Source organism: Myotis lucifugus, unplaced genomic scaffold (assembly GCF_000147115.1).
Source record: "Myotis lucifugus unplaced genomic scaffold, Myoluc2.0 scaffold_274, whole genome shotgun sequence".
NCBI classification, from domain to species: Eukaryota; Metazoa; Chordata; class Mammalia; order Chiroptera; family Vespertilionidae; genus Myotis; species Myotis lucifugus.
Genome location: NW_005871322.1, coordinates 380,297 through 400,552, shown reverse-complemented (window position 1 = coordinate 400,552; position 20,256 = coordinate 380,297). Strand labels below are relative to the sequence as shown.

General features: G+C 37.0%; 1 protein-coding gene across 4 annotated transcripts in view; it reads left to right on the top strand.

The window, feature by feature from the left end:
• TERB1 (telomere repeat binding bouquet formation protein 1) overlaps positions 1-18,516 on the top strand; it is a 27,663-nt gene extending 9,147 nt beyond the window's left edge. Inside the window, exons 8-17 of one of the 4 annotated variants that reach the window (XM_023763143.1) lie at positions 1,558-1,710; positions 2,807-2,938; positions 4,347-4,472; positions 5,787-5,947; positions 8,715-9,055; positions 10,118-10,182; positions 10,496-10,591; positions 15,116-15,265; positions 15,568-15,633; positions 18,113-18,516. In XM_023763143.1, the coding sequence (XP_023618911.1) occupies positions 1,558-1,710; positions 2,807-2,938; positions 4,347-4,472; positions 5,787-5,947; positions 8,715-9,055; positions 10,118-10,182; positions 10,496-10,591; positions 15,116-15,265; positions 15,568-15,633; positions 18,113-18,300 (1,478 nt within the window). In that variant the 3' untranslated portion in view covers positions 18,301-18,516. Of the gene's footprint in view, positions 1-1,557; positions 1,711-2,806; positions 2,939-4,346; positions 4,473-5,786; positions 5,948-8,714; positions 9,056-10,117; positions 10,183-10,495; positions 10,592-15,115; positions 15,266-15,567; positions 15,634-18,112 lie in introns of those variants that run through there. The other 3 variants (XM_023763141.1, XM_023763140.1, XM_023763142.1) reach the window with 3 other exon arrangements.
• The last annotated feature ends 1,740 nt before the right edge of the window (positions 18,517-20,256 follow it).

Genomic DNA, 20,256 nt, shown 5'->3' with positions numbered 1-20,256 from the left:
TTCAATATTCACTTCCTCGCCTTTCGCTTGGAATCACTCCGGGAATCCAGTGTATATGTATTTTTGCTCTTTTAAAAACTACCCCATCCGTCCCCCCTTCAAGCATCGTTCTTTAACTGGCTTCTCTCAAATCTGTGTGAGATAGGGCCAGGTGTTGCTATCATTTATGTTTGCTTCCTAGATAGCTGGACCCACCCCCGATCAGCCCCCACCACCCGATCAGCCACCGCACCTCTCCCCAGCCATCCTAGACCCTGATCAGGCCCGATGGGGTGGGCCGGCTGGCTAACCTTCCGCCATCTCCTCCTCCCAATAGGCCTGGCCCCCATCTGCCCCATTTGGGGCTAGCCCAGCCGGACCCCACCTGTCCATGAATTCATGCACTGGACCTCTAGTCTATATATATAAAAGCCTAAGCAACTGTCTGACCATTTGACCATTCAACTGGTAGCTATGATGCGCACTGACCACCAGGGGCAGACACTCCGACCAGTAGGTTAGCTTGCTGCTGGGGTCTGGCAGATCAGGACTGGGTAAGACCAGGCCGGACAGGCCCTGGAGCCCTCCCCTGGTACCTCCCTGGCCCCGAATGTGCACCAGTGGGGTCCCGAATTGCAAGAGGGCACAGGCCAGGCCAAGGGACCCTACTGGCGCATGAATCTGTGCACCAGACCTCTAGTATCTATATAAAAGCCCAGGGACCGAACGGTGGAACGACCAGAACGACTGTCGACCAGTCACTCTGAAGAGCACTGACCACCAGGGAGCAGATGCTCAACACAGGAGCTGCCCCCTGGTGGTCAGTGCGCTCCCACAGTGGGAGAGCCACTCAGCTGACTGGGATGAACAGAGCTCCCACAGTGGGCCAATCCCCGCAGGCCATGCCCTTCACCAGTGCACGAATCTGTGCACTGGGCCTCTAGTTCAAAAAATAAAGTTCTATTGTTGCTGATATGTAGTTAGGCATATGATGGTTACGTCTGTACTGAATATGTACAGACTTTTTTCCTTGTCATCATTCTCTAATCAATACAGTATAAAAACTATTTACATAGCATCTACATTGTGTTAGACATCATAAGTAACCTATACGGGAGGATTTGTATGGGTTATATGCAAATACATTTTAAATAAGAGACTTCAACATTCTAGAATTTTGGTATCTGAGGGTAGGGTGGAAGGGGAGGGGGGCGATCCTGGAACCAATCCCCTAAGGATACTGAGGGATGTGACTCTATTTCAGTGGTTCTCAACCTTCTGGCCCTTTAAATACAGTTCTTCATATTGTGACCCAACCATAAAATTATTTTCGTTGCTACTTCATAACTGTAATGTTGCTACTGTTATGAATCGTAATGTAAATATCTGATATGCAGGATGGTCTTAGGCGACCCCTGTGAAAGGGCCGTTCGACCGCCAAAGGGGTTGCAACCCACAGGTTGAGAACCGCTGCTCTATTTGAAAAAGTTAAGTCAGTGTTATATTTAGTGCAGATTATGAATGAAACCATACAATTGTTTTGTTTGGGGTGTTAATCGTTCTACTTTATTCCTTAAGCACATGTTCAGAAATACTTTATATCTGTGGGTGGACTGGATGTATTGTGTCAAGTTCTTGTGCAACTGGAATCTGATTCACATAAGACTCTTTCAAGTGCTAAGCTTGCAGTGGTGGTGACAAAGACAGTGGATGCATGTATTGCTGATAATTGTGAGTAAAAATGCTTAGTCATTTTTCTACAATTGCATTTTGCTTGAGTTCAACACGTAAGGGTTGAAATGGTAGCTTGAATATGGATTATCTGTTTTCTCATGGAGGTTATAACCTCCCACCACCAGAAGGTTCAAATCTTCTGACTTCAAGTCTAATAATAGATTCTACCATATCTAAGCCTTTGTTTCACTTAAAGTGGCATTAAATTAAAAAGATTAGATGAGAAATCAAGGGACATTTTGGAGACATAAGGAATGGAAAACCCTATCTATAGATTTTTAAAAATTTTATAAAGAATTAGGGTATGCCTCTTTTTGGTAAATGTGAGGTCTGACTTACCCAGCCATTACTAGTGAGTGACAGAACCAGAGTTGAACCCATGCCTATTCTCTTGAACACTGAGGAATGATAATCTATAAATTTGTAATAAGCAACTCTTGACATTCACAAATAACTGTGAAGTAAGTAGATTTTTTAAAAATCAGTTATTGAGGGCCTGCTATGCATAGGGCTCTATGTGAGCTCTAGAGATGCAAAAATGATGAAGAGATAGTCCCTCAAGAAATTCACAACCTTATGAGCAGAAGTATAGTTTAAAATGGCAGACTTCTTGAATTCTGTCACATCTCAGCTTCAGGTATGCTTCACTGCATCATCAACATCAATAGAATCATGGCCAGTTAGTAGTGGATTTCATTGACAAGCAGGAATTAGTTACATAGGAAGGTCTTTACTGTCCAATCTAGATAATAAGAAGTGTGTAAGATGAGAATAAGCATATTCAACTTTTAGGAATGCTTCATATTACCAACATTATGCAGGGTAAATATTAAGAAACCATTCTTTAAAAAACTTGCTTTAGTAAAGTATCTTTAATATGAGAAGAGGGATTAATGAAGGCTATATAAGCCACTCTCTTATTACTCATTTATTTATATTTACATATATATGCACATATATATATTAGATGTTATATAGATATATAAGATCATTCTCCTAGGATAAGATCTGAAAAACAGTATATATGAGAAATAGTATATGTATAGTTATAAGTTTGTATTTACTCTTTTTCTTTTCTATTTTATACTAATAGCTACTTTTGGTCAAGTATTATCCAAGTACCATATTGTTTCAAAACTTCTGGCATTACTGCTTCATGAAAGTCTGGATTCAGCAGAAAAATTTAGCATCATTCTTACTCTTGGTCATTGCACAGAGACTTGCGGTAATACTGGGTTTACTTAGTGTGCTTATTAAAACGGGGTGGAAATACACTTTTGGGTTTTTCCTCCTAGTCATATGAAAGGCTTGAAAGTAGTGCTTTCTCCCATTCACTCAGGTCCCAAACCAGTCATTTTGCTCTTCATCCTTTTTAATCCATTGCATTTAGTTGGCCCCTAAGACCTGTGGTTCTGCGTCTGTTGACCCTTCTGTATATCCCTTGCTGCCCAGTTCCGGTGCTACTCTCCCAAGACCCCCAGCCCCTTCACATCTTTCACCAATGTTATTGCAATAGGCTGTTCCCTGTTTCCCCTTCCATCTCCATTTTTCAGTACACGCTTCACACTGCTGCACAGATCTAATCGTATTCTTCTTTGCTGAAAACCTTCAAAAGTTCTATCATTTCTTTCTCTACCTGTCATTCTCACCTCTCTTTTTTCTCCTTGCTTCCATTTTCCTCCTTCTCTTCACTCTCCTGCCATTCTCCCTCTTCCATTCTCCTCCTTTCCAATTCTCTTCACTTTCCTCTTTCCCTCTCTCTTCCAATTTCTGCTCTTTCCCCTTCCACTTTTCCACTCTTTGTTTGTTCTCTTGTTTATTCTACTCTCTTCCTTTCCTCATTTTCAGTTCATTCTATTCTTTTACTTTTTTTTTTAAATGTATTTTTATTGATTTTAGAGAGGAAGGGAGAGGGAGAAAGAGATAGAAACATCTGGCTGCCTCCTGCACGTTCCCTACTGGGGATAGAGCCTGCAACGCAGGCATGTGCCCTTGACTGGAATCGAACCTAGGACCTTTCAGTTCTCAGGCCAACGCTCTATCCACTGAGCAAAACCAGCTAGGGCTCTATTCTTTTTCTTCTATATAATTTAGGATTTATTATACTTTTTAAATTTTTATTTTTTTAATTGAGGTTTAGTTGAGAACTATACTTTTAAAAAATGTTTTTATTGATTTTTAGAGAGAGAGGAATGGAGAGAGATAGAAACATCGATGAGAGAGAAACATTATCAATTGGCTGCCTCCTGCACATCCCCTTCTGGGGATTGAGCCCACAACTCAGGTATGTGCCCTGACTGGTAATGGAACCATGATCTCTTGGTTCCTGGGTCGACGCTCAGCCACTGAGACACACCAGGCGGTTGGGAACTATACCTTTTTAAGAACCAAGTGAAGGCATTTGTTTACACTCATGAGATATGATGCTACTCTGTGGCAGTATTTCAGAGATCACTTGTGATACTCAGTCATTTTATGTGTCAGTTATTTCCTAAATTGAATACACTTTTGAAACTTGGTTTTTTTCTAATTTGGACTATGTTCATAATTACCACAGGAAGAATTATGATCTCATGTAGATAGTTTATGGTAAAATAACTTTCTTCTACTTTACTTTTTTATATCTTTTCCAGAGGAAAATCAGTATGACCTTTTTAAAAACAATGGGCTTCCACTCATGATACAAGCCTTAACTGAATCTCAGAATGAGGAACTAAACAAAGCTGCCACTTTTGTGCTTTGCAACTGCAAAAAAATTAGTAAGTTTATCGTTACTTAAAAAAACACACACAAAAAAAGTTTACAAAGGGAAATTTCTATCTGCTTTGATGAGCCAAGCCCCTTTAGCTCCCTGGCTCTTCTTACATCTGAAGAGCAGAATATTTAATTTGGCCATGACACCTGGAGTGTTTCGGCATACAAAAAACCTATATGGAAGAGAGCAACAGTACAGATAATTCACATTTTATGTAGTGTGGACAAATATAGTTTGAGGGCTATAGGTAATATGATTAAATCATAATACAAAGTATATTTACTTATTTATTTGAAAAATGTTTGAGTGCCCATTATTAGCCAGGCACTGTGCTAGGCATTAGGAATATAGTGATAAGAAACAGTCTGTGCACTCACAGAACTTAGTTTAATTAGAGAAATAGATAATAATTGAATAGACTCAAAAGTGAATGTATTATATAAATTAACCTAAGAGTTTAGAATGGATAGAGCACAGATCTTAGAGTCTGTAACAAAGGACTAAGACCTAGACCAGCCGTGGGCAAACTACGGCCCGCGGGCCGGATTCGGCCCGTTTGAAATGAATAAAACTAAAAAAAAAAAAAAAAGACCGTACCCTTTTATGTAATGATGTTTACTTTGAATTTATATTAGTTCACACAAACACTCCATCCATGCTTTTGTTCCGGCCCTCCGGTCCAGTTTAAGAACCCACCCATTGTGGCTCTAAAAGTTTGCCCACCCCTGATAAGGTAGAAAAGGCTTCAGGAGGAAATGATTCTTGAACTGAGATCTGAATGTATAGAGTTCATTAGATGAAAAGAAGGGAATTTTCTATGGGCGAGGATCTCAGGGCTTAGCAACAGTGAAGCATAAGACCTTGTGATAGGAAGGATCCTGGTGCGTTGAAGGAATTGATAGCCAGGGCCATGGCCATGAAAACGATTTTTGTCTTTGTGTAAGAAAAATTGTTGCTGCATCATGTGTAAAGAAAAAGGATTGTAGGGAGGAACTACTTTATGAAAACTATTTTTATAAAAAACTATTTTAAAACCGGTATCCATACCTGAGGGTGTTTATGTGCCTGGGATAACATATTTTCATGCTATTCTCTTTCCTATAACTCTGAAGAATAGTCTGTTTTATGACTCTTAGGGTCCTGGACCTCTGCCAACTACTTGCTTTCCACTTATTTTCAATATCACGTGGGTGATTGAGATAGTTTAGAAGGGCAGAATTTAGGGGAGGTGTGGGGTATGAAGTTGTCCTTATTTAAAGTGTTAAAATAACATTTCTGGTAATGGATAAACTCACTGTTTTTCCCCCATATTGCAAAGCTGAGAAATTATCTCTAAGCCTAAGAGAATGTCCTTTTGATGAAAATGAAGCAGAACAATTAGAAGACATAAATAAGAAAGAGAAGAATATTGGAGAGTACTGGAAGAAAGCAAAGGACATTCTTCACAGAATAGAACAGCTTGAAAGAGAAGAAAATGAGGTTGGCTTCTTTGTTTCAAAGAATATAGAACTTTTTAAAAGTATTTTTGAACAATATAGGTTAGAAGGTAAAAGATTTTTCTTGCCAAGCTGTTCTTTAAAAAAGTCCTGGTGCACAGGATGTCGTCCACCCAACTGAGCCACACTGTCCAGGGCTAGTTGCTACTCATGTTTAAGAGTCAGATGCTAAAAGTCTCCTTGGAAAATTTGTTTACTGTGGATTCTCATAGGATTAAGTGGGTCATTTGGAGAAACTCCAATGTCTAATCTCCTGCCTAGAGATTGTCAACCAACCAGTGCTCTGGAATCAAAATGGGGGACGACAGCTTGGGTCTTAGAATTCAGTACGTAAATAGTTGCTTATTCTGTTTCTTGAATAGTTTTCTGCCTTCAGCTTTGCTTGGAGTCTTCCAGTGTGGAGACTGTTTTGTCTCCTCCAGTGATTATATTTCCAGCCTTGGGAAGGGAGAGGACCTTCTGGTGTTAACCAACTACCTGCTAAGTGTATGTTGAGAGCTTGGTAGCATATGTTAGGTAGTTTCTTGACTTTTCCCATTGTAAGCTTTGCATTCAGGTTTATCAAGTCTGCTAAATAGGTTATCATTCACCTATTTGCTATTCAGTTTCCAAAATGTTGTTGCTTTTATTTCTTCTTTTATTTCTCCTGTCCTTGTGGGGTTTTGCCTTTTTTTAAAAAAAACTGCTATTCTGCCGAACCAGTTTGGCTCAGTGGATAGAGCGTCGGCCTGCGGACTCAGGGGTCCCGGGTTCGATTCCGGGCAGGGGCATGTACCTTGGTTGCGGGCGCATCCCCACTGGGGGGCGTGCAGGAGGCAGCTGATCGATGTTTCTCTCTCATCGATGTTTCTGACTGTCTATCCCTCTCCCTTCTTCTCTGTAAAAAATCAATAAAAAAAATATATTAAAAAAAAAACCTGCTATTCTAATTGGTGTTTTAGAAGGACCAAAAATAACCCTAGCTGGTTTGGTTCAGTGGATAGAGTGTTGGCCTATGGACTGAAGAGTCCCAGGTTCGATGTGCCCAGGTTGTGGGCTCAATCCCCAGTAGGGGGTGTGCAGGAGGCAGCGAATCAATGATTCTCTCTCATCATTGATGTTTCTATCTCTCCCTCTCCCTTCCTCTCTGAGATGAATAAAAATTTATTTATTTATTTATTTATTTATTTATTTATTTATTTATTTATTTTAAATCCTCACCTGAGGATATTTTTCCATTGATTTTTAGAGAGTGGTAGAGAGAAGGAAAGACAGAGAGAGATATCGATGTGAGAGAAACACATTGATAGGTTGCCTCCTACACGAGCCCTAATCAGGGCTCGGGCCAGGGAGGAGCCTGCAACCGAGGTTGACAATCTCTGGAATCAAACCCTGGGACCCTTTGGTCTGCCGACGCTCTATCCACTGAGACAAAATGGCTAGGGCAATAAAAATATATCTTAAAAAAAAATAGAAGGACCAAAAATACATATGGGTGTTAACTTCATCATCTTTACCTGGAAGGCCTCTTTATTCTTTTTTTTTTTTTTTTTTTTTAACAATTTCAGAGCATTCCATTGAAGAATATGCTAGCTTCAACTTTTAACTATTACAAACAGTGCTGCAGTTAATAACATCAACATTTTGTACATGTAAAAGTGTTTATAGCTATGCATAATTTTTATTATGAAAGATACTGTCAAACTGTTTCTCCATAGAGGTTGTACCAACTTATACTCCCACCTGTAATGTACGAGTGTTTCTCTATACCCTTTTGATCTCTGCCAATGTCATAGATGAAGAAAGCTATCTCAGTGTAGCTTTCATGTTTATCTTATTCTAAGTGGGAGCACTTTTTCATATGTTTAAGAGCAATTTATATTTTCTTTCCTGTGAAATGTTCATTTTTTTTTGCCTATTTTTCTATACTATTGTTGATATTTTTCATATTTCGCTATAGTAGCTTTTTGTAAACAGTAGAAAAACTATACTGTAGTTTAAAATATATACATATTCTTTCTAGGTGTTTTGATTATCATTGGGTTTTGCTTCTGGCCTTTTTTTTCCTCTGAGTTCCTACTAACCTCCATCCCTTACATTATTCTTATTCTCTAGCACAGTGGTTCTCAGCTTTGGCTGCACATTAGAATCACCTGGGAATCCTTTTAAAATCCTGATTTGTGGGCCTCATCTCCGGAAATTCTGTTTCTTTGTTATGGGGTGAGGCCACAACATTAGTAACAAAGAAACAGAATTTCTGGAGGATGAGGCCCAGAAATCAGGATTTTAAAAAGATTCCCAGGTGATTCTAACGTGCAGCCAAGGTTGAGAACCACTACTCTAGCAGAACTTTAAAAAAAATTTATGTGGTAAACTATATTAGTTTTTTTCTTTTATGATTTATTGATTTTGTGTAATAGTTGGAAAGGTCTTCCTCCCCTTGAGAATATTAAAATGTCATGTTTTCTTTTAGAACGTACATCATTTCATTTTTATACATCAATATTTAGTTCATTTTTTTGTGTAAATTGTGAGAAATGGACCCAATTTATTTTTCCTCAGATGGCTACCCAGTTGTTTCTAAATAATTTATTGAATAAACTTCCTTTTATTTCTAATATAAACTGCCCCTTTTATCATGTGTATTCTATTCTTTTATCATGTATATTTATAATGTTTAAACTTTTCCTGCATTATTAAAAGGGTATAAATTGGATTATAAAGCAAATGGGTTACTTTGAAATTATTTGCTTGTCATTTTTACATTATAGGAAAAAACACAAAGAGAAAAAGATAATGTTTCATCTGTGAACATAAATATTCAAAATACATTGAAACACCTCCATACAAATAGTATTGGTGGAGGTCCCAAAGCAGAAGATAAGGATACAAGCCAGTCTAGAAAGCTGCAGAGTTACAAATCTCATGGATTTATGTCTAAAACATGTACAAAAGATGACCAAATGAAGACCCTGTTAAAGAGTGCAAATCCAGTTAATGCTTGTTACAGGGAGAGTGGGCAAAGTAAGACTTTATATAAAGCCAACCCAAGCTGCAATCAAAACTTACAGGAAGGAACTTTTGAAAAAAAAGATTCTGTTTCTCAATCAAGGTACGTCTATTAATTGTTTCTAACTTTTAGAAAATTCTGCAGATATTTTTTGTTCAGAACCATGTGCCACACTATAAGCACTAGGATATGGAAATGATAAAACAATGTCTGGGGAGCAGCCTAAAGTCGGAAATGTTGGGAAAGCAGTTTTGGACGAGGAAGTATGGGCCAGTTCATCTAGGGCCTTGCATGGTACACTCAGGATGTTCGATTTTAACTCATAGGGTGTAGGGAGCCATTGACAATTTTAAATTACATGGCATGATCAGATTTGAATTTTAGAAAGGATACTCAAAAAACTGAAAGTGAAACCCTGCAGTAACAATGCATGCACTGGTAATCTATCAGCAATGTAGCAAAACCCAGTTTGTAAGTTTAGTTTGATAAAGGGAATAGGGTGTGATGAAAATCTGCATTAGGCTTGCCTTTTCGTTTGTTCCCTACACCTCACTTCTGCTACATGTCCTTTCTCCCTCACAGGTATCCTGTAGGGCTGGACCTGAGATTGTAGCTTTCTTCTTAAACCCTTTCTTGTGTTCTGCTCTTCTGATGGTTACTGTGCTAGAAGGAAAACTTAAGAGGATGCTCCTATGTTCGGAGAAGGTTGCAGGGTAAACTAAGTATTAGAAAGATGGACTATATAATTATCATCCCTTTTTTTCTTCTCAAAACCATTCTTAATGTTAATTTTAATTGACTTCTCAGGGATGTGGAATTGGGAAGCCGTGAGATGCGTTCTTGGGTGAGCCTTTGCACTTTGGCCCTCTCAGTTCTTTCTCTTTTTTTGTCCTCATTTCTTCCTGTATTCCTCTTTTACAACTTTTTGTCCCATATTTCTGTTGGCATCAGTGGTATTACCCTCTGGAGTCTTGTTTCAGCTCCACTCTTAGAAACAAGGTTACAGCCATCTCAGACCTTACTTGGGCAGAATTTGGTAGATTTTGGTTGATCCCATCTCCAGCTCCTTCTACCTGCCAAACACTCAGAATGCTTACAGAAACATTTGTAAACACCCCAAACAGTATGTTTACTTTCAGTAATCTGGTATCTATTTTCTTTCAGCGACCGTGTTTTTAAACATCCAAATCCCATTGTCAAAAATAGAAAGCAGCAGTTACCAGTAACAGGTATGATTAAAAATTTTTCTTCTTTGATTTTTCAAGAAAACACATATTTAGGTGACTAATGTAGCCAAAAATGTACATCAGTCTATCTGCCCTCTAACGTAACACCTCTGACTCTCTTTCTGGTATAAATGCTCAGTCACCTTTTATTGACATCCAGAACTTTTTTGTTTATTCATTGGATGACTGGATGTTTCCAATTAGCCCATAAACTGGGCTAATGTTTATGAAAATCTCTTGATAATTAATAAATCTTATAAAAATGTCAGGTTCTTTTTAGCATTCAAAAAAATCTTGTATTTTGCGATTTTTTTAGATCCATTTACATTATGTTCAGATATAATAAATAAAGAAGTCATCAATTTCCTATCAGCTGACGATTGTCCCAAAATATTCAAGTATAGATGCTCAGGTAAATATTTTTTAATTAGTTATTTCATAATTAAAGTTTTATCTGATAATAAGTAGAATTTGTAATAGGTTCTGCCTGCGTGATTTAATTTCCTTTGGAAAAATAACCATTTGTAGTATCATTAAACATTCAAAATATTGCCTTCTATCTGTATCATCCTGTGCTCCCAGTATTTGTTTATATGAATCAATGTAGTTATTTTTTATTACTCTTTTTGTCAGAAGTAATACTTCTATAAGTTTTACTTGTGACAAAGTAAACTTTAAGTTCAACTATAAGTTTAACTTTACTGACTAAGTTAAACATGTTTTATATATGCTTATAATAAATATTTAAGTGTTTCTAGTGTTCCATGCCTCCTCATTTTTTTCTGTAGGGCTATTTAAAAATTTTTTCAATTAGTTTATATTTAATATTATGTTGTATTAGTTTCAGGTGTAAAATCTAGTGGTTACATAATCATTTACTTTACAAATTAATTCCCCTGGCACCATACATAATTATTTCTGCAGGGCACTTGTAAATGTTCCATAGTGCTTATTCCATCCCTTCTCCTTCTCTTTCATACCCCATCTCTTTACTCTTATTCTGGCACTGTGCACTCTATGGAGAAAATTGAGGCTATTGCACATTAGGCTCAAAATATTACTATTCTTCGGTCTTGGATGTAGAGTTTAATTTTATTACTCTAAAACTGATTTCTAGCTATAATTTGAATCCCATCTCTTTTTTTCTTCCCATTTTAATATTTGTGAATTCTTTTTATTTCCTTTCTATCCATTAACTCCTTTTGTCCTACCTTAAACTATATTACTTTCTCCTCATCTTAAAAATCCAATAGTGTGATTTGCTATTGCTTCAAACATTCATCTACTCTTCTGCCACCATTTATTACCAGATTCATTTCTTGCTCCCTTCTCTCTCAATATATTCATTCCTGTTTTAACTCCCTGCAATCTGGCTTTTTTTTTTATTGCCTTTCTACTAAACATTAATGTTAAAGGGTACCTGAAGCCACATCCCCCTCATTCCCAATCCAGTGACTTTTACAAAAAATTCCTAGTATCTCTACACCGTTGATAACCATTCCTTGAAATACTCTTCTGTCAATAATTTAATGCCACAGTTCCCAAACTATTCACCCAGGCTTCCTAGAGCTCTGCAGTGAACTCACAAGGGTACTACACAATATTTTAAATTTTATAAGTGGAGCACAAAATAGTCAGTATTTTTTGGATACTACATGAACTACTAGCTCAAAGTAGTTCAGATTTTCAACATTAGATTACATTACATTCCTTTTGATGATCCATGTTTTTGTGGAGCTAAGCTTTCAGTGATAGTTGTGATAAAAATCAAACACCACATGAAAATCAATGTGGAACAGGAAATAAATTTGGCAGTGTCTAGTCTGATTCCAGGGTTTGAGAAGTTATTCTATACCCAAAAGGTACACACATCTCATTAGGAAGTAATTCTAATTAATAAGAATGAAATACAAATATATTTTTTTCAATTTAGGTGTCTTGTTTTTTCAAGTAGCTACTAAATTGTTAGAACATAAGTACTTATTAAGTTGTTTTGGACCTAACAGGATGGTTAGCATTTCTTTTGGCCTAGGGGTGCCGTAAAAAAAATCACCAAGTTCTTAAGGGTGCCATGAAGCAAGAAAGTTTGGGACCTCTGGTCAAAAGTATTCCAGTTGACAGAGTGGACACTCTATAACTGTTAACTTCCTTTCATCCCTTAGTTTGTTTGCGATGGTTCTTTCCTAGTTCTTTTCTTCTTTCAGTGATGATTCATTCATTGATTTCACAGACACTTGGGGAGTGCATATTCTATGGCAGGCGGAATCAAGATGCATAGAACTCATTCCTCACCTCAAGAAGTTTATAGTCTAAAACAATTCCATTTAATCACCTCTAGTGCTTTATCATTATCTTTCTGCCAAATTTCTACAAGTATTCCCCCTAAGACAGTGATGGCGAACCTATGACACGCGTGTCAGAGGTGACACGCGAACTCATTTTTTTGGTTGATTTTTCTTTGTTAAATGGCATTTAAATATATAAAATAAATATCAAAAATATAAGTCTTTGTTTTACTATGGTTGCAAATATCAAAAAATTTCTATATGTGACACGGCACCAGAGTTAAGTTAGGGTTTTTCAAAATGCTGACACACCGAGCTCAAAAGGTTCGCCATCACTGCCCTAAGACATAGTTTATAGCACTTACTCAACTCTGTTGCAACATTTACTTTTGTGGCATCAACCATCATTTTACTGATGATTTTCAAATCTGTATCTCTGCACTTGGCTTCTTCCTTGGGTTATAACCTCATTCTTCCATTTCCAGCTGTACCCAGGATAGTCTCATGTCAATATCTTGCTTTTATTTCAAGCTTAATATATTAAAATCACAGCATCTTTCTTCCTCTTAAGTTGCCCTTTGTTCATCCACTCCATTTCTATTGCTGCTGTTCTTCTGGCTTCCCAGATGTCAAACTTTAAATCGTCTATAAAAATGTTTTCTCCTTACATCCCTTATTTCTAGTTGTTCAGATCTGGTTCTGTTTTTCTTTCCCACATAGGCTCTTTTTGCTTCATGCCTAAATCACTCCCACAACTTTCTAGGAGTCTTCACTTGCAAGTCTCACCATCCCCCAACTCTAATGTACACATTGCTGTTAACTTCTCTTCCTAATATGTGCTTTTTGTCATGTCACCATGCTGAAGAACCCTCAGTGCTTCTCTGTAACTCACTGAATCAAATTCTCTGCTTGGCTTTCAAAATTTTGTGAAATTTTGTCCTGCTTCCACTTCTTAAATTTTACCGCACATTTATTCTCTTCAAGTCTGCCAGAAATGTGTCATGCTAGGCCAAACTTTGTCAGTCAATCAACCACCAAATTATTTGAGGTATCCTAAACTTCTCCCTAACCCCAGCAGCTCATTAGTCACCAATTTTACCTCAGAAATTTCTACATTCTTACTGCAAATGCTCTGTTTCAGAATCCCCTCATTTATTTTCGGCAATGATGAAGTAACCCCACAACGATCCTCTTACCTTCAACTGAGATTTCTATAAGACAAATGAAATCATGTCATTTCCCTGCTTAATAAATATCCTTTAGTGCCTCCCCACTGACTAAGATATTTAAAAATCCTCAGCATGGCTTTTAAGACACTTCTTTGCTCTACCCTTTCAACCTTCACCAACCTCAACTTTTCTCCCACACTTCTCTCATACTTTATACTGTAGCCACACCAAAGTACCTCTGATTTTATGAACATACTATGCTTTTTCATTCTTCTGTGCTTTTGCACATGTTCATTGTGCTAGAAATGTCCTCATCCCAGCCAACTTTTCTGCCTGGATAATCTCTCCTTGTCCCTTCCAAATGCGCCGCTAATACCATTAAGTGACAGGCAGATGGAGAACTTTATAATAAATAGATGTGGCTAACCTTACCTGAACCTACTGATCAACCTTAACCCTAAAAACAGATAAACTTTATGGGCCTCTTAATATGATGCAGTAAGAAGTATACAATACTACCTGTGAGGAATTCTAAAATCAATTGAATCTGAATTTGATCAATCCTTTAGATCTAATTACTAATTTGTTGGGTACACAGGAACATTTTAAAGGCTGCAACTAGGATAAAATCAGCAAAACCCAGGTTTTGGGAAACTCCATAGTTCAAATGATCCAGTATCTACAACAAGTAAATGATAAGGAGGAAGAGAGGAGACTTGATAGATTAAAATAAACTGAATGTAATGGTAGACTTTGGATCATGATTCAAAGAAACCAACTGTAAAAAGAAAGTTTTGAAATAATGGGGAAATTTAAACACTAGGTATTTAATTATATTAAGCATACTTTTCTTAGGTGTGATAATGTTTTTTTTAAGTCCTTATCTGTTAGGGATGTATACAAAGTATTTATAGATGAAATAATTCTTTAATGCAAATTCCAGGCTTCATGATCTAGTGCAGCAGTTGCCAATCGGTGGTCTGTGGACCACTGGTGGTCTGTGAGGTCCAAAAGATTGGCGACCGCTGATCTAGTGTGTACATTGGGGGCAGGCAGACAGAATACATGGAGTGTAGATAAAATATGATTGAGCATTAGTTAATTATTGAAGCTGGATGATGGATACATAAAGGTTCATTATGCTTTTTCCTTTCCTCTTGTGTGTTTGAAATTTTCTGTAATGAGACATTTAAAAAATACGACGGGACATGAGTTATTTCTTTTACATATCTTTCCTAACAGTGACTCCTGCTTAGAACCAGACCAATCACCATAACTCTGTTCACACCTCTATCGTAACACTTATTTCACTATATTGTGTTCTTATGTTTCCATCTCTAACAAGACTTTGAACTTTTCGACATATTTATAATCAAATTCCTGATTTGACTTCAGTTACTATCATAAAGATATTTGCTTTCATAGATTTGTTATTAGACATTTTATAACATTTATACATCACTTTAATTTGTTTTCTTTTAGGTTGCATAGCAGTAGGAAAATCCCTGAATAGCCGAAATTTTAGCAAGCTCTTGCACTCATGTCCATACCAATGTGATCGTCACAAAGTCATTGTGGAAGCTGAAGACAGATATAAAAGTGAACTAAGGAAATCACTTATCTATAACAAAAGTAATTAATTCAGTAGCTTTAAAACTGTAATTATGACTATACCTTCTGAACTATGACCTAGAACATATATTAAAGCTAGAGGGTAAAATAATGTTGAAAAGAAAATCTGTCTCTGAGCAACCAGTGATTTATGTTGTATCCAGTAAGCATACTTAGTTTTTGGTGGTTTAAAAATTTTTCCTAATCCACCTAAGGATTCTTATTAGAAAGGGAAAATAAGGGAAATATCATACTAATGGAATTGATGTGCTGTTACTCAAATTGATATACTAAGTATGCTAAATGTTTTCCTTATTTTTCAGAAATTCTGCTGACCCCACGTAAAAGACAACTACTCAGTAATGAACGTACTTCCTCTGGAGGAATAAGTGAATATATTTAATTTAAAACATTTTTATTGATTGATTTGAGAGAGAGGAAGGGTGGAAAGAAAAAGAGAGAAACATCAACTTACTGTCCCACTTATTTTACCAAGTAAAATCATTTGCAGAGCCTCATGAAATGTACATAATTATGGCTACACATTGATTATACAGAGGGATCCTAAATACTGTTTTGTGACATTCAATTCATACATACATACATCTTTTTTGTGGGTTAGAATTGCTTTAGCTAAAAACATCTTCTATAATAATAAAAGGGTAATATGCTAATTAGAGCAGACATCATTCCGGACGAAGCTGGGGCGGGAGGCAAGCCGCCCGGTCCCAGGTGCCTGCCGGCAGCTGGAGTGAAGCCCGGGTCCTGGGTGCCTGCTGGCAGCTGGAGGGAAGCCTAGGTCCCTGGAGGGAAGCCTAGGTCCCGGGTGCCAGAGGGAAGCCGGTGCTGGCAGCGGGGGGGAAGGAAGACCTACTCTTGCACAAATTTTTGTGCATTGGGCCTCTAGTAGTTAATAATTTGGCCTGCTTTTTTAGAATGTAGAAAAGCATCTTGAGGAGGTAGTGATTAGATTGGTCTCATATCTCTTTCACAAGCAGGCCAGGAAAATTTGATATATTGTCATTCCTACTTGATAAATTTCTCTTTTGTGTTAGAAACAGTCATCACCATACAGAGGGATCCTAAATACTGTTTTGTGACATTCAATTCATACATACATACAGTTTTTGTGTGGGTTAGAATTGCTTTAGCTAAAAACAAGTCTATAGTACTAAAAGGGTAATATGCTAATTAGACCATATAAGATGCAGCCAGTGAATGCATAAATAAGTCAAACAATAAATTGATCTCTCTCTCTCTCTCTCTCTCTCTCTCTCTCTCTCTCTCTCCCTCTCCCTCTCCCTCTCCCTCTCCCTCTCCCTCTCTTTAAAAATCAATTTTTAAAAAATTTAAAGAGCCTCAGGGACAAGGCTCTTTTTTGAGATGGATTGGTATTTTAAAGGGATTTGAACAATAAGTCTAAAACTGGGCCCCCTTGCCTGTTTTCCTGCTCTTTCCCACTGCCCAATCAATATCAAGAGGAACAGTGAAGAAGCCACAAGGGGAGCCTTGTGCTGTACAGAACTGCTGCTTCCTTCTAGACTGCCTACTACTCGGCTGCACTAACCTTTGGGGAATTGGGCACAAATGTTAAGTGTAGGAGTCAATGAGGTGGCAGCTACAATGGAAAAGTGGGGATTAGCTTTACATGAACAATTCTGTACCCTAATCTCCTGAATGTTATAATAACCCATCTAATACTGATTATAATGAGTTGAAATCATTTAGCAAGTGAAACAAATCATTTCTTAGATAACCTCAGTTTTCCAGGTAGACCCAAAAGAAGGAGTAATTTCATTGATAAGCTTTAAAACAGTTTTTACCAATAACTTCTTTCTTTCAACAAATATTTATTGATCACCTCTTATGTGTCAGACACTGTTTTAGGCCCTGGGGATACAATGGTGAGCAAAACAGACAAAAATTCTGTCTTCATGGAGCTTGCATTCTAAGTAAGATCATTAAGTTATACTCAGATGTTATTTTCATTTGTTTATCAGCCTTCTGCTGGTAAGACTTTCTCTTCTCTTTTAAAAGATCTGAACTGTGGCTCCTGTCCTAGGAGAGGTGAACAAATAGCTAATAGTCTTGACGTGTAAGGACAAGATTTTCTAAGGGTTTTCCAGGTCCTACTAAAGTAAATAGCAGCCTTAAGTGAATATACCAAAAAAAACCCCTCCTCATTAGCATCTACCTACAGTGATAACATGAATTAGCAATGAATGAAAAAGCTAAGAACTGTTTCCTAATAATCATCACCAGAAGATATTTGTGTTTACAGATACCAACTGTGCATTCTTTCTGTTGTAGAAAGTATTTCTAAAAATCAGTTAAATTTTTCCTTCCCCCTTTTGCAGCCATTTTTTTAAAAAGTTTTAACAAGCTGAGCATCCATATAAGTAGTGAATATTTAAAGCAAATTTCAAGACCTTTATTCTTTAAAAATATTAAGACTGAATTAAAATAACAAGTGTTGATATTCTTTTTTATTCTATGAAGTTATGATGCCCTTTGGGAAGACTGTATCTATAAGATAGGTAAGCTGTTTATTAACTGTCCTCACAGGAATATCAAGAGAATTAACAGTCAAATGTTTGTACACTTTTGTGTTTCTTTATTGAAAAATGTTGCAAGTATTATTACAATAGGATAAAATTATTGAAGAAGTCACAGTGATAACATCTAGCTTAATAGAAGGCACTCAGCTTCTAAAAATTGAAATGGATTTTTATTTGATAAGTAGCCCAGGCATGAAGTTTTCTCACTATATAGTTCTTATCTTTAGAATAAGTTACGTACTTATTTGGGTCTCAAGAAGATTTTTATTTTTCCAGCAGGTACTAATATGTACTCCAATTCTCATTGCAGAAGAAAGAAAAATTCGTAAAAACTTTACTGAAGAAGAAGTGAATTACATTTTCAGTGGAGTTAAGAAAATGGGAAATCACTGGAATGCAATTTTGTGGTCTTTCCCCTTTCAACAAGGACGGAAGTCTGTTGACCTTGCTCAGAAATACCACAAGCTGACCAGACGCCCCAAGTTTGTGGCTCCTTAATTGGAAGAAGAATTGTCAGTTTCTATTGTGAACTCATTTTATTTTTATTTTCCTATTGTGAACTCTTAAAATACAGTGTCTTGAAGATACAAAATTTAAAATATTATTCTAAACTCTCAGGAAACAAGAAATGTGGAAACAGGAATACTATTTACATTAAATTCTTTTTGTGATGTGATGAGCTACAGCAAAATATTAAAATAGTTTAGCCTGGCTGGTGTGGCTCAGTGGTTGAGTGTCAACCCATGAACCAAGAGTTCCCTTGTTAGATTCCTGGTTGGGTTGCAGGCTCCAATTGTGGACTCAATTCTCAGTAGGCGGCGTGCAGGAGGCAGCTGATTAATGTTCTATCTCTCTATCCCTCTCTAAGCCAATAACATTTTTGAAAAGTTGTTTATAAAATAAATACATTTTCAAGGTATGGATTAGTAAGACAAAATTCCTTCATCAGGTCAAACATTTGTTTAAGAATATGCTTTTATTTTTCCTTAAGCTCAAAGAACATAGGTCAGAGAAAAAAGCAGCCTTTACACTTTGACATTATATTGTAATGAACACTGTGAACATTTGGATTTTAGTATTCTTACCCAGTGACAGTTCCTCTCCAGAAAGATAGAATAATTTCCCAAGCTGCTCAGGTGAGGTTCCCACACACTAAGTCAACATTTGATATTTTGTTAATTGAAATGTTTCCTTGCCCTTGCTGGGTAGCTCAGTTGGTTAGATTATCATCCCTATGGCATAGGTCAAGGCTGCAGGTTCAATCACAGATCAGGACATATACAGGGGTCAACCACTGAATGCATAAAGAAGTGGAGCAACAAAAAGTAATGTCTGTGTGTGTGTCTCTCCCTCCACCCTCACATCAATTAAAAATTTTAAGTTTTCTAAAGGCTAATTGTGAAGTTGCTTTGAATACTTTAAAATTCTATGATCAGGTTCACTACTTTTTGGTGTAGGTATATTTTTGCTTTTTAAAAATTCAGAAGAGCTTTTTATAGTCACATCTCAATTTTCTTAACTCTTTTTTGTATTCCATCATGATCCCCAAAGATGTTGTTGCAGACTCCGTTATACTTAAAATGTTGCTGTGGCAAAGGGATCAAGTATAAGGGCCTGAAAGCTCCGCTGTGCTTCTGCACCCTTTGGAGCACTGCTCCATGTCATTGTAGTCGGTTCTTCAGCCCCAAAGGGCATTTCCGTGTAAGCATGAGTTCTTTGACCTTTTCCAATCATGACTATTTCTACTTAGATGAAACAAATTTTTATTAAATTTCTTATTTTCTGACCCACATTGAAAATTCCAGAAGGTCAATAAGAAAATTTTCTATTTAAATCCAAAATTTCCTCTAGGCAAAAGAATAATTGGCAATTAGTAAAATCCCTTGCAGTAAAGTGTAAATGAATCTAGTCCAATATCTGTCCGTTTCCTAAGCACTTTGGGGATTATTTAAATAGCCTTGCTGAGTTATTTTGATTTGTACTTCTCAAGATTTGTGAAAGTTGTTTTAGGTCAAAGGGGTAAACATTCTGGCTGTTGCCTCAGCCTCATTGGCTTAGATAATCAATTGTCTCTTACTGTTGTTCAGATAAGATTTAAAGATATTTTTCCACATTAGGTTGGTCTTACATAACAGTTCTTTGGAAATTATGTATGTAACACAATCATCAAACACTGCTTACAGAAGCATCCCCAAGAGTATGACATACTGTAGTTTAGACACTTTTGTGTTTGTCACTGACACTATATTCAAAATAACCTGCCTTCTGAAACCTTATTTTACCCTAACCCTTGGCTAATCTTTGGTTAGCATAAGCTGCTTTCTCCCCTCAAAAAGGGATATCTATAATAATAAAATTGTAATATGCTAATTAGACCAGACGTCCTTCTGGATGACCTTCCAGAGGAAGCTGAGGCTGCCCGGGTCCTAGGTGTCGGCTGGTGGCCAGAAGGAA